This window comes from Seriola lalandi, unplaced genomic scaffold, assembly GCF_002814215.2.
Source record: "Seriola lalandi dorsalis isolate HSWRI2012SDOR001 ecotype SW California unplaced genomic scaffold, Sedor1 jcf7180002054537, whole genome shotgun sequence".
In the NCBI taxonomy this organism is placed as follows: domain Eukaryota; kingdom Metazoa; phylum Chordata; class Actinopteri; order Carangiformes; family Carangidae; genus Seriola; species Seriola lalandi.
In genome coordinates, this window is record NW_019525090.1 from 916803 (window position 1) to 930661 (window position 13859).

At 38.5% G+C, this 13859-nt stretch overlaps 1 protein-coding gene across 2 annotated transcripts; it reads right to left on the reverse strand.

Moving 5' to 3' along the window:
• Positions 1 to 351: 351 nt before the first annotated feature.
• On the reverse strand, positions 352 to 9138 carry paqr5b (progestin and adipoQ receptor family member Vb). 2 transcript variants are annotated; one of them, XM_023414586.2, is made up of 8 exons: positions 9032 to 9138; positions 8323 to 8450; positions 5884 to 6089; positions 5127 to 5253; positions 4371 to 4415; positions 3604 to 3700; positions 2257 to 2401; positions 352 to 1429 (listed from the first exon to the last, which is right to left on the reverse strand). In XM_023414586.2, the coding sequence occupies exons 1-8, from the start codon at positions 9083 to 9085 to the stop codon at positions 1149 to 1151; spliced, it is 1083 nt and encodes a 360-aa protein (XP_023270354.1). In that variant the 5' UTR covers positions 9086 to 9138; the 3' UTR covers positions 352 to 1148. The 2 variants fall into 2 exon arrangements, with proteins under 2 accessions (XP_023270354.1, XP_023270355.1); XM_023414587.2 differs by lacking the exon at positions 4371 to 4415.
• Between the last annotated feature and the right edge of the window lie 4721 nt (positions 9139 to 13859).

A 13859-nucleotide genomic window follows, 5' to 3' on the forward strand; every position in this document is an offset into this window, starting at 1 on the left:
TTAGTCAAAATTGCTTTCAAGTGAACAAACTGTGTGTTTATGAATGTTGTGTGATTATTTATTAGTAACTTGAACTTTGGGTCTTTGCTGCTTTACTCTCTGTGTGTCCATGAGAATGTTAGTAGTACTCTTGTGTTGAGTTGAGATGAGTTGGCTGTTCCAGTGACTGTACAAGACTGAAGTTAACTACCAACTGAGTATAGCCTACATGTAGAAAATTAAATCTAAAAAACTGTTTTAATATCTAGAACACTTAATAGTTATAGGAAAGATAATGAAGCTGCAACAATAGATTAATAAGTTACATTCTCTCTCTTCTTTACAGTTAGAAAGACACAGACAGACACATAGTCAGTTTGGTGTATAGTTTATTCCAAAAAATAATAATAAATAACATTGTACTTAAATACTTTCAGTTTTGCAAAGGAACAATGTGACAATGTCTACTGGTACAGAAACAGCAATGACATGAGGGAAATAAACTAATCCGAAAAAAATTCATTTGTTTAAAATATCTCACGTCATCAGTAATGAAACTTTAAATCTGTTTAGTTGCTACTTTGCAGGCAGTTCAAAGCAAATTTTTGTCTTCCCTTGTCATAACTGCCTCTTTTGTGGCTGTCAAACTGCTTTTACTCAGTACAATCCAATAGGCTTTGTACAAGCACAAGCATTATAAATATGAAAAGGTACAGTTTCTAAATGCAGCACTTCATGCAAAGTTAAATTTACATTTAAAATTTTATAGTTTCTATAATGTATAAAGCACCGTCTCATAATGTAGCTAACCTGCTACATTAGTGGCTTTTTATCGGAAAAGTTTCCTAAGAAACATTTAGATTCATTACTTATTACGGTAACACAGTTATTGTCACATTCCTGTTGCATATTTGTGCAAATGATGCCCTTTTTTTTCAGTTTACTCCCACACCTACCAGCAGTCACCACAACGATGTCTGAAGGCCGAATACCACCATGAGTTTAGTGCAGACTGCCAGTCATCATTCATCTAAACATTACATCAGCTCCTCTTAGCTCAGGAGTGCTCTTTGCAATGTTTTATATCACCCATAATCCACACTGTTTACATGTCTGTGTGTCTCATGACCAGCTGGGATCCCTCTGCCGGGACTTATGAAGTAGGAGATTTAGCAGCAGGGGCACACCTTGGCTGAGGCTTTCTTTGGACTTTTACCACATTTCTTTTCTTGGCAGACCGGTGCAGAGAGGAGTGGTAAACTGAAGAGGATGATGATAGTCAAATTTAGCACCAAACAAAGCAGAGCTGCACCCACAGAGTTGGAAAATGTGACAGGAATAGAGTGTTCGAGGAGCCAGGGGCGTCGTGTCACCATGTCCTGTTCAACGGCCTTCATCTGAAAGTGGGTGCCGAGGACGCCGCACACATGGAAGAGTTGGTGGCTGTGACCTGCAGAGGGAGCAGTCGGGTCATGTTTGAGCTGATAAAACTTGCAAGACCAAGCTTTCAACACAGAGCAAATAAAATGTATAACATTTCATTATGTGTATCCAGTGTTTCACGAAATTTAAGAATTTCCTTGTAGTGTTGTAAAATCTAAAGCCAATTGAGATGCTTGTGAGAAAGGCTACATAAATAAATATAGAATAGAACACACTCGAACACTTAAAGTGCTTTACAAAAGTTACTGCAACTTATAAATTCAATAATTGGGAATGAATGATGAATGAAGGTGCAATGAATAGAAAATAAAGGTAGATATACTGTACATTTGTAACTTAAACATGCTTTAACTCGCCATTGAAAAACAGTGGGGAAGAAAACCTGTAAACACAACACTGACACACTGTAATTTCATCTTATAGGTATGACAAACGTGTTGGCAAACAGTTACACATCCAGCAGTTATGGCACAACATTAATTTTTTATTTATTTAACACTTTTCTATTAACACTGTTTTTGTTCTCACCAGTTCAGGAGGAAAATATTTGGCTCTTTAGTTCCTAAGTGCTCCACTATGTTCACCAGATTGTCTATAACTTTGAATGTTTGCCATTTAGAACTGAGCAGGTAGTAGAAAGTGGGTTTTTAGAGCTTTTTCACTGCAAACAGCGTCCTGCTGCTGCTCAACAAGACACTGATGGAAGCGGTGCAGGTAGGCAAATGAGACTGAAACACGCTGTAGGGCAGAGGGGAAGCACAGAGCTGGGTGATAATTGTCTGCAAGGCCTAACATACTACTGACAACAACCGCTACTCCTCAGATCAGTCTTACCTATGTAGTCGAAGCTGCCAGGTGCCAGGCGCTCGGGCAAATGTGTGGCAAACAGGAAGCCTGTGAGGAAAGCCAAGGCGATGTGGTTGTAGTGGAGGATGTTGGTATCATTGTCTGTACATCCCTCTCCTTCACACAGGAACACCTGTGAACGCGGCACACGCAGAGCAGATGTAACAGATAACAGGGATGTCACCATTATTCAGGAAACAGGAAACTATTTTTACTATCTTCAAATATATCAACACGGCTTCAACTCCTCTATGAAGTATCTGCAGTGGAGCTGCTGGGTGACTTTCCATGTAAGATGAAGATTTTAGTCACAAAGGTGAATGTGTAAAATTTTATGAAACAGGATTTCACCAAAAACAGAACATTCACAGTTTCGAAATATATCAGTGTCAAAAAAGAAATGTTTACATTTTTGTCCTAGTTTAAAAGTGGAGCGGCTCAAACCGCACATCCAGAGGAAGAGCAGGAACAGATTCAGGTTTTAAGACAACTGTCACTGTAGTGATTGGCTAATGTTTTTCAAACCTTTTAAAAGAAAATGTTTATTCAGCCTGCTGTACACTCGATGCTCCAATCAGGTACCCCGCCTTGAGTAAAATGTTAAATGTTTATTTTGTAACTCTCAACCTTCACGTACTGGCCATCTTACCCATGGTTAATGTTTGTTACATTTCATTTCTGATTAAAGGGCTTTGGTAAGATTTATTACATTACAGAGGAAACACTGGGTGTTCGATTTGTTGTCACCCAAAGATCCAAACCCTGCAGGTTTTTTGCTCAATAACAGTTTCATTCCCAATGAAAGAAGATGTTGTTATGTAACATGCATGATCAGAAAAGTAACTCTATATCATGTAGCTTCAGTTTTTGGAATTATTTCAGGTGAAGATTCCTTCCTGCGTCAACTGTTTGGTTGTTTTTTGTATGTTTACATGAACTAACTGCACACCACATTCACCTCCTTCAATCAAAATAATTAAAGGTTGTCACAGGTGTGACAGGAGCAAATTCATATCATACATCACATCATAACTTGTGTAACCTTAATGTGCATTTGAACGACATATTCATACATTAAGTCATATGATGATTTTGATTGATTTTGTTGTGCGTTCAGCAGAAAATGTCATTCCTGTTAAAGATCTGTGTTTTAAAATGTTGTCCAATAGGAAACATGCAGCATTTTTTCTCTATCCAAGGTAATCTTGGGCGCTATACTGGACTATGTTTTCCAAATTCATTCTATTATAAACTACAACACACACTCTTCTGTGTCTTCTTAGATACATCTTGTGTGAAGGCGCAGATGTGTGAAGTGCACGGAGGTGGACGTACCCTGTAGAACAGAGGAATGTTGTCGAACAGGTAGGGGTAGGCAAAGGCAACAACACGAAGAAATTTACTGAACCTTGGACTCTGGCACTCGGGGAATCTGAAACAAAAGATATCATTTTCAGTAATGACAAACAATGCTTAATATTCATGGGATTATCCTCATGGTTACAATGTGTTATAGCTGTGGAGGAAGCTATGTGGAAACACCTTGCACAGCGTCACTAACGGTAATGCCTTAGTTATATGAGAATTTATTTGTCGTAAGAATTTGTTTACTCTGGAAATTTAAATCAAAGAGTTTGAGATAAACAAATTAATAAATACATTTCTGGCAATTGTTTTATTCCATGTGATAACTGGATATGTGGCAACACACAAACTGTATGCTTCACAGAACTTTCATATATGCAGGTTCTTAAATGAGTTGTTGTTGTATAACACTAGAACACTTTAACCTTGTTTGATTGTCTGATTTTCTTGAATGAAAGTCAGTCAGTTTGTTACAGAACACGTTCTGCCACTGGTTTTGTCTCTCTGACCTGCCCAGGTGAAACTACCAATGTTTTGGGTTGGTCTCTATAGTCACACTCATCACTCACACACCCACTGTGTTTAACTGTGAGTTGCTCAATGGATGATGTCAGTGTGAAGACATGCCAATACTTTACAATGATAACCACACTTTTTTGAACAACAAATATCACTTTAGACAGAGCAGTGGAGAGAGATAGGCAGAGCAGAATTTTAGGCAAGTGCATGGTCTTTACCTCTTTACGATGTCATGATTATATTGTAGAAATGGTAAGCCAAGCCTTAAGCAGCGGGGAGAGATGAGTGAAAGAAGAACATGCCAACATTAATTCAGTACATGAAGAAAATAACAGCACTAACTGTGATAACAGCTCTGAATGTAAGAGGTGGAACAGTGCTATTTCTCCTCAGACTTTCATGATCGATCTTTGAGAAACCTGTACATATTTAACACAGTTCTGAAGGTATTTCTAGACCATAAGAAACTTGTCTAACCATCTAGATAAAAAAAATACTCCACCCACTTCACACTAAAGGCATTCGAAACTTGTTTTCCTAGTTGCAACTCTGTTTTATTCTCCAAACAACATAGTTGGCCAGAAATGGCATACAGTGTGTCTTTGTTTAGTTTGTACAACTTGAATCAAAATTAAAAAGTTATACTGTCAGTTGCATTTGTCATTGTTATATAGTCGAAAAATAACTTTCCAATATTTTACTATATATTATTATATAGCCTATTTTCATACATAGTAAGGTGTTTAGATCTTCCACTGTCACGACTCGTGGTAAGTGTTGTAAAAAAAAAAAAAAAAAAGCACTGTGACTTCAAAGTGGGAAAAGCTAATATTAGCACCATATCATACATCCAGCATCACAACAAATGTTTAGCATTTTAATGTTCAGCATGCTATCTTGTTAACCTGCCTAACATGCTGAGATAGGACCAGCATTAGTGGGGAGCTACGTAAAAATGAATCTTCACACCATACCTGGAGTAGCAGGCCAGGCCGGTGCAGATGACAGTGTTGAACACAGCGATGGGGATGTAGCTCTGGTGAAAGAAGCCGTTCACCCACTTGTCCGGGAAAATATAAGCTGAGTAGATGATCGCTGACCCTGCAGACGTGAACAGTGCAAAATTGTAAACTTATAGCCTCGTATGTTTAATATCAGGAAAATGTATCTGTATACACACACAGTCTGATGGATTTATCATTTATGATATTTTGTCCGGCAGCGTTCACATACACAATGGAGGAATGCCTTTCACCACAACACCACCACCATTAACTACTGCCTCAGAAATTACAACAGTGAGGAGGAAGTTAATTCATGTTGTGACATACAGGGTGTTAGAGTATCTCTGTTTCTTTGCTTTTACTGGATTACTTGCTGAACTTTGTTACCTCTAAAATGTTTACACACAAATATGGCTTATTTTGATTTGATATGATTTACTTTGATTTCACTTTATTGTCAGATTTCTCTGAAATGGTGTCTTGCATCACAGGGGGTACACTGCTTCACACACAGAATACAACATTTTAAAATACACTAAATTTCATGCATCGTGCAATTCTTTTAGATATCATATCTGGTCGAGTCGCTGATACTAAGTTGTTAAGTCAACAGTTAAGTCACAACATTTTGCACATGGAGAGCTCAGAGCATAAAGCAGCACCACTTAAAGATATGTCTCACACTGGTTTCTAGTGAACCACCTGACAGTGAACCACGTGCACTTACCCAGGCTGTAGAAACTGAGGGCGCCATAGTCGAAAAAGAAGCAGATATGGCGTGCCCGCGCTGACATGGTGCTGAAGGTGTGAGCACAGCTCGACGCCAGAGGATAAATGCAGCAGGAGAACAAGAAGATCAGCAGAGGCCAGGTGAAGGAGTCCTGCCATGCTGCCTGCATCAGCACCACCATCACAAGTTTCCATAGGAAGTACCTGCGAGAAGAAAGAGGGTTACATCAAGCTGATTAAATTGGATTGGATGCAGCAGAACTGATTCTTATTTAATGTTGGCTTTTGCTACATGAATGATTAACTCTGCATCATTGCTCAATACCATTCGTCACACTGTTATAGTATCTCTGGTAGTAGCCACCTATATGAGATAATAAAGGAGTAGCTGAACATTTGGCCTAAGTACAATAGAAAGAGATTTTCCTTCAGAGTTACAGCATGTAACCTCCTGTAAATCCACAACTTGTCAGTTTTACATTTGTGTTTGTTTAAGGATCAAACAAATGTTACTGTTCATTCTAAGCTTTAGAGGTGTTGCCCTGTGGAGAGAGCCATGCAACCTGCGTCTCCCTGCTTCCAGTCTGTATGCTAAGCTAACTTCCCATCAGCTCTCACAGAGATGTATCCATTTTATCATCTAACTCCCAGCAATAAAGTGAATAAGTACATTTCCCAAACTGTTCCCATTTTGTAAACTAACCAAAACAAACAGGATTTAAACATTTAACTAGCTCCTTGCTGTGAAGTGACAATAAACACTGAACCATTAGGCCGGTCAGAGAGAGGCTTATTGCCTAATGAGCAAAGCTGCAAAATAACAGAAATGTATAAACCTCCTGTCGAATGCTAATGTCCAGTTCCCCTCTCTGGCAGACTTCAACAGAATGCCCACATCATGACAACTAAGACAGATACCTTTAATTAGCTATGTTAAATAGGCCTGTCATCCCAGTCAGAGTATCTGTCAGTCAAGATGTTCATAATTAAGCATCATGTACATTTTCACTCAGTTACGTCATCACTTGTCAGTTACACAAAAGCTTTATCTTATCAGGAGGCTATAGTTTGCCTTGTGTATCGTGGCCACTGTTTCCAAGTCTCAGTGCACCTCATTAACAAATCAACATTATTTGTGCTTTTCCCCGTCACTGAGCAGTTAACTAATTGCGGCATCTCAGTTGAAAGCCTTAGGCACAGATCTGCTCATTAGGTATGTAGGTCCTCTAGGTCTACGCTGTGCCCCATGATACAAACACCCAAGTGATCTTAGTATATCCTCAAACACAAACACATGCACACTTTCTCTGCGGACCGTGCAGTCAAAGCAACTGGCATCTCAGCAGGGAGGAAGTGCAGAGTGGCTAACGGGTGAAGGATCCTCTGTAGTAACTTTAAATGTAATGCGTGTGTGTGTGTGTGCGTACATACACACAGAAAACAACTAACACAGAGGAGCCACAACATTTCTTTTATGGAGCTCCTGGTCATACTGTGCAGAGATGTACAGTAGATGGAGAATAGTCTTCTTATTCTCATCCTCTCTTTCTTTCTCTTTTTTTCTTTGCCTTTTCTTTTTCTCTTCTTCATCTGTCTCCCTGTCTCTCTGCACCTAAAAGCATCTGGAGTCCATTTTTACTCAGTAGAAATGTAGAAGCTGAGAAAACAAACAGAAATGACACACTTCCATCATATTTCCTCCATTTTCTTTCACCATTTGAGGTTTGACTGGTGCTCTTTTAAGTACATCATCCTATTGTGTGTCCTCTTCCTCTGCGATGGTTTAATGGCACCTAACTGCAAAATTAGCTCCACCACATGTTCAACTCTTATGACTAACCAGCTCCTAATATTAGTTTAGCAGCAGTGGGTGGAAACACGCATTCGTTTCCAGTTCCTTTTGCCAATTTTCTACAATTTAGTCAAAATTTGTGCGACATTCGGATGGAAATCTAGTGGATACTGGTTTGAAATATGGAAGCTTAAATGTCTGATGAAGAAAGAGTGTGAGGAATGTTTGACTTCATCTTTATCATGGTGATCACAGAGAAGACCATGTGACTTATCTGGTAGGTTCAGAAAATGTCACTTTGTAAAAGAAACTAGATTAGCATCCAACCTACAAGCTTTACAAGATGTACAAGTTTCCCTCTTCAGAAGTGGACCACAGAAAGCTTCCTTATGAACCCAGGAGCACTCTGCTTTGACAATTTGGAAAATCATGTGTTTGGTATGAGTCCTTCTTGTATCGTGGTGGATGAGGTAAAAAAAAGTTTTCCTTTCTGAGTAAAACAACTTGTTTGCTAAGCCGTCACCTCTTGAGCAACTTGCCTCATAAACAGAAAAACGGAATGTCAGCAGAACAGGTTGCAGACACACATTTATGACTTAAAATTTGTGATGTACTGAAGCAAAAATAAAAATCTGTCAGCTGTACCAGGTGGGCAAAAAGTGGGTCCAGATGTTGAGCGTCTCATTGGTCAGCTGAAACAGGCTCAGGATGCAGTCGGTGGCTGAGCTGCGGGGGTGGCGGTACCCGGAGATGATGCTGTCCTCATGAAAAACCTCAAAAAAAGAAACCTCTTGGTTAGTCCTCAGTCAGTTTGACAACTTTGAGAAACCTGTTTTTCAAGTACAAAGTGTAACAAAATACACAAGACTAAAAAATTATCAGTTGAGCAAGTGTTGCATGTTCATGTCAGAGTGGTCTACTAACACGACCCAGGGTCCAGGTTCGCCCAAAGATAAATCTGAGGGGTCACAAGACTTAATCTTGATGCTGATCAAGATTAAGTTTTTGCTTTTTTTATGTGCAATACTGGATGCTTCCATCCTCCCAGGCTACTCTACTCTCTGCTTAGTCACAAGACAAAAAAGTTAGGAAGCACTCATTTACTTCTTTACATTTCATTCAATGGCAGATTTTTTCCAAAGCAATTTCAGGTTTGATCGGTGCAAGAACTAGATGTCATCAAAAATTAGAAGTGCATCTTTCTCAAACAAACTTACAGATTTCTTTAAAATAACCACAGGCATTTCTTAAGATTCCCTGTCACTAACCCTCCTAATTGAGTCCAGCTCAGTCTGACTGTGTGAAAGCTGAAAAGTCCTAAATATCCAATAAAGATCCTTGAAGATGAACTTACTTTGGGAACTTGATTGATGGTGAAGACTCGTGGTAATCTGATGAGGCTGAGCATGATTGTCAAGGTGCTGCTGTTGCTGTCTGGGAGGTGATTTGAACTGAGGCAGCCAGCAGGGTGTGCCTCCGTCTTTATAAGGTTTGTGTTGCCATGCCGTCTCTTAACGTTCCTCCCCTTCATCTCCTCCCTCTCCAAACCCAGCGAGAATATCAGGCATACCTGAGCCACTCCCCCTCCTGCTGTCTCTGTGGAGGTGGAGAGTATGTGCACACAGGTGTATGCTCACACACACAAAGGCGCGCTGCTGTTTGGCCACAAGATTTTTGGAAGACAAGTTTCCAATATTGGTCCAAAATCATGCCCACCAGGCTTACATCATATCACAATATATTAACATTAAAATGCAGCTGTTTCCAAAACAACAACTTCTTGCATTATCTTCCTGTCACAAAGAGATGACAAGCCAGCAGAGCAGGTTTCAGTGAATGATTGGCATTTATGGTCTGAAACAAAGGCTAATATTTTTAGCCATTTTCCTGCCAGGAATACAAGAGCAAGTGCAGCGGACGAGAAGCTCAGCACTGAACTTAACGAGTGCAGTCTGAGTTTCAGCCGGCCTGACCTCATGAATGAAGGGTGTGAACGGGTCTGTTCTTTCATGCCACTTTCTTGCTCGTCTTCTGGTGAAACTGACATATCACCATCTGCCCTCAGACCGACAGGCAGCCGTCACACCCAACAGAGACAGCCGAGCCCAGCCACTGCTCCTTATCTTGTTTAAACTCTGCAGCGGTGAAAGCAAACACATTTTACTGCCACTGCAGAATTAGGAAGTAAAAAGTAAGAGGTGTTATTTGTTCTTTGTTTGATAGTTTTACAGGATAACATTTTTTTTGGCCTCTTTATGAGCTCTTTTTGAGGTAAATCTACGGTAATCATTAAACTTGCTAAACACAAATGATAAGTTAATGCTTTATCTCACAGGCCTGATGGAAAACCCTAATTATTCTGGTTGTAAATGCCTAATCCTCAGTATGAGGCTTCTGTTTACAAGTCCATTCAAATTATTCCAGACCAAATATGTTTAAAGTGGGCACATTTCATCATGATGTTGCTTCAAACTCTTTCATTTTGTTCTGCCACAGAAATCAGCTCTAAATCTCGGTTCATTCTTCAAACCAGCAGCCATCATCCAAACATCGCTTTCATTAAATCCACTTTCAGTCATTCACCTTGTTGTGATGTAAGCTGCAATCACAACAGCTCAGTGTGATGAACCAATACAAGTACTACAGCAGTGCACCTTGGGATCTCATTCTGCTTTCTCTCAGAGGAGCAGAGCTGCAGTCGGAATCAGAGCAACACCACAGGTTTAGAAAATTCAATCAATAAATAAACCAACAGGAGAAGCATGTGTGGTTTGGTTTTTGGCCCGGAGTCAGTTAACATGACAAGTTAATATGTAAGTCATCAAGACTTTTAGTGGCAACAGTATAAACAAAGTCAACTGCTGAGGGTTATGTCCCAAAAGAGCTGGGGGATAGAAAACAAGGTCAGGTGATGAAAAGTATTTTTATTTGTCGGAGTATGGACTGAAATCACAGTGGTCTCTGCTAAGGGGAGAAGAAAAGATGAGTATAGCTCTTTCACCCTTACCTTTATGTTTTAATAAAAAAAAGGATTTTAGTGCCATATGTATTCACCACACAAGTCAAATGTCACTAACACCAGGCTGAAAAACAGCATTTCATTGGCCTCCTCTCTGGCTGAAAGTTTCAGGACTATTGCTTTACTGGCATGTGTGGTTGGTTGGGTGGAGTCAAGACTACATTTCAAAACGTGAGCTGCACAATTCAGCACACAAAACACAGCACATGCCTGTCTGAGTACACAGCTCTGTGTGACAGGTAAAGAAAATATCACGTGAGCCAAGATCATCATAAACAACACAGACTAATAAAAACATATTTCATGTGGCTTGCAGTGGCTGAGTCCAAATAAAGGTTTGTCATAGTGTCTTTGCCAATACTGTAAAAAAAATTAAACCAAAGTTTATCACTACCACCTGCTGCTGTTTGATCATCAGTGGAGCACACATGATTCTGCTGTTGTCATATTTTCACAATATATTATTCACAATAATTCACACAATGTGCAGCAGGAAATGTGATATATGTGTGTGTGTGTGTGTGTGTGTGTGTGTGTATGCGCCAACAATCAGATAACAAATAGTTAAAAGCTTCTTAAAAGTTTCTCTTTCTGAAAGAAGTAGGTTCCTGTGTGACTGTCCAGTCGATCGTTGCATCACTTCTGGGACAGAAAGTGCATCCTCATCCTCAGCAGTTCCATCTGGGGAAATTCAAAATGAGACTGAAAACAGCTGAATAGAGTTAAAAAAAACAAAAAAAAAAAACAAACATAGTTGTGATATTAGTTGCAGCATGTATTGTGGGTCTGCAAAATTACAAGATCCTGCTCACTGTAACTATTATCACCTGGAAAAGGTGATATTTTCTCAAATAATTTGTGTGCATGCTTCAATATTAAAGTTAAAAGATGAATTTATTAGAAATGCTTCGAATATGTCATGATTGGAATCTTAAGCAATCTGTTGAAGTGGTTGACAGAAAGTAGTTGTAGCAGTAGTGCTGTATTAGTAACAGTCATACCAGCAGAAGTAGCAGTAGTAGCAACAGAAGTAAGCAAAGACAGATTTATGGAAGTTGTTTAGGATTTGAGCCTCTCTTCTGTGTACCGCTTTCACTATACAACTCCACCTTCAAGAAAAAGGAAAAATATTAGTCCAATATTACTGTTTATGACTTTGATCATGACGTTCATGTGAATCTCCTTAATGTTATTCCTCTTAAACATAGTTCAACACAGTTCCAAGGTGAAGTTTGACTAGTCCCCTGAGTGTCACTGCACTTTTAAAAAAGTCAAAAATCTGATTTCATCTGCTCCTGTCCTCCCTGCGGTGATAAACCTTTGCAGTTACAGGTAAATTCCAGGAATTTGGGAACTGGAGCTGTCCTCTTGCAGAATGGTACTGATGGTATTGACCACCAGTCAGTTTCTTTTCCAGGAAATTCAATTCTTACCAGTTGAATTATTCCATTGTGGAAAAAGAGGCTTTGGCTCTTATATGGGCCTTGAAACATTTTGAGGTCTATGTGGGTGGTGGAGGACTACAGACTTCAACTCCTGAGCATATTACTGTTCATTGCAAAGAACAAGAAGAGGTACAGGAGTCTGCAGGACCCAAATTTCAAAATCCTAAATGCATATTACTTTTGATTATTCTTTCTTTCCAAATGAAATCAAACAGATTAATATGATAAAATATTTCTAAATAAATGTTATTTAAGTTCTAAATTTATTTCTCAATTTAGATTAGAATAATAAAAAAAAATCAAAACTGAAAAACAGAAATAATCAGTATAATAAGTACAGAGAATAAAGTGGATGCAAGCTGTTCAAATACAGACAGCATGTTCAGTCTGCACAAATGAAGACACTACGAGTCACAGGATCAAAGAAAGAACATGCAGCTGTTCACATCTGCAGCAGGTTCAATGAATCTGTTAAATACATTCTCTACATTGAACTCCCCTTCTTTATATTTCTGACCAGTATTTAAGTTAATTTTTCCAGCATTTTAATCAAAAACATATACACTTGCGCGCGCACACACACACACACTAATTCAGCTCATCTGTAAAACCAAGGCATTTATATTTAGAAGATTTTTAATTAGCGCCCTCTAGTGGACTTAACATGCCACAGCTGTCCCATTTTTCTATGCAAAGTTGTTGGTTGTTTTGGTAAAAGTGCTTTTGGTTCTTTGCTTCAATCTTTTCAATGACATTTATTCTCTTTATTTTTTCAATGAGGAGGGTTTTTTTTTACCATTGAATATAAGCGCTGCTGGCAATTAGAATAGTCTTCAATGAATTTGATTCTTTTTTTTTTGCTGAGTGCCTGTCTTTGGGAGAAATTACTTCACAGAAGTTTCAATGAAATGAACAAGAAAAATAAAATTAAAATCATTAAACTAATGTGGGAATTCAGTTTGATTTTAATTTAGTTAATTTTGAGTATTTGCCTGAAAGGTTTAATATGACTTTAATTTGTCTACCGAGCTGATGACAAATGATGATGATAAATAAAAAATTTAAATAATAAAATGAAATAGCATAAAACTCATTTCATGAATTACCAATAGTAAAATATAGATGAAACTGGACACATTTAAAATGGACACATGGAACTGGAATTGGTTTTTGAGGCTTTATTTTAAGTTTAAATTGAAACACTGTCAATAACTAGAACTGGTTTGTGTTTCACTTTTGAATACGAGATTGAACGGACAAATCCTCTAAAACAGGGGTGTCCAAACTTTTTGCAAAGAGGGCCAGATTTGGTAAGGTGAAAATGTGTGGGGGCCGACCATTCAGCCTGACATTCTTTGAACCATTAACATTAAATACAAATGAACTATTTTATGAAATTTTTATTGCAAATGGCATACTTCATTTTTTTTTCATTTTCAAGTTTTTGCCAAAATCACTCTTCCTTTCATATTTGAAGACCACATAAAATAGAGAAAAGGTCTGTCTGGGAAAAAAAACTTTTGGGAAGATGAAACATATCTAGGTTCATTTGAAACATTACATATTATTCACTATTAAATGCTCACTGTAAACTTCTAAATTCAAAACAGTGGTTTTGATCATCACAAAAAAATCAATTCACTGAGATTTTAGAATTTATTCACCTCAGAGGACTAAACACATATCTTGCCTGCACTAATGCAGTAACTTCTCGCACA

Excerpts from the sequence above, each read along its gene's own strand:
- paqr5b (XM_023414586.2), bottom strand. The coding sequence starts at position 9,085 with ATGCTCAGCCTCATCAGATTACCACGAGTCTTCACCATCAATCAAGTT. Across the intron at positions 6,090-8,322 it reads ACCCACTTTTTGCCCACCTG|GTACTTCCTATGGAAACTTG; the intron begins GTACAGCTGACA and ends TTCTTCTCGCAG. Across the intron at positions 2,402-3,603 it reads ACATTCCTCTGTTCTACAGG|GTGTTCCTGTGTGAAGGAGA; the intron begins GTACGTCCACCT and ends CCGCGTTCACAG.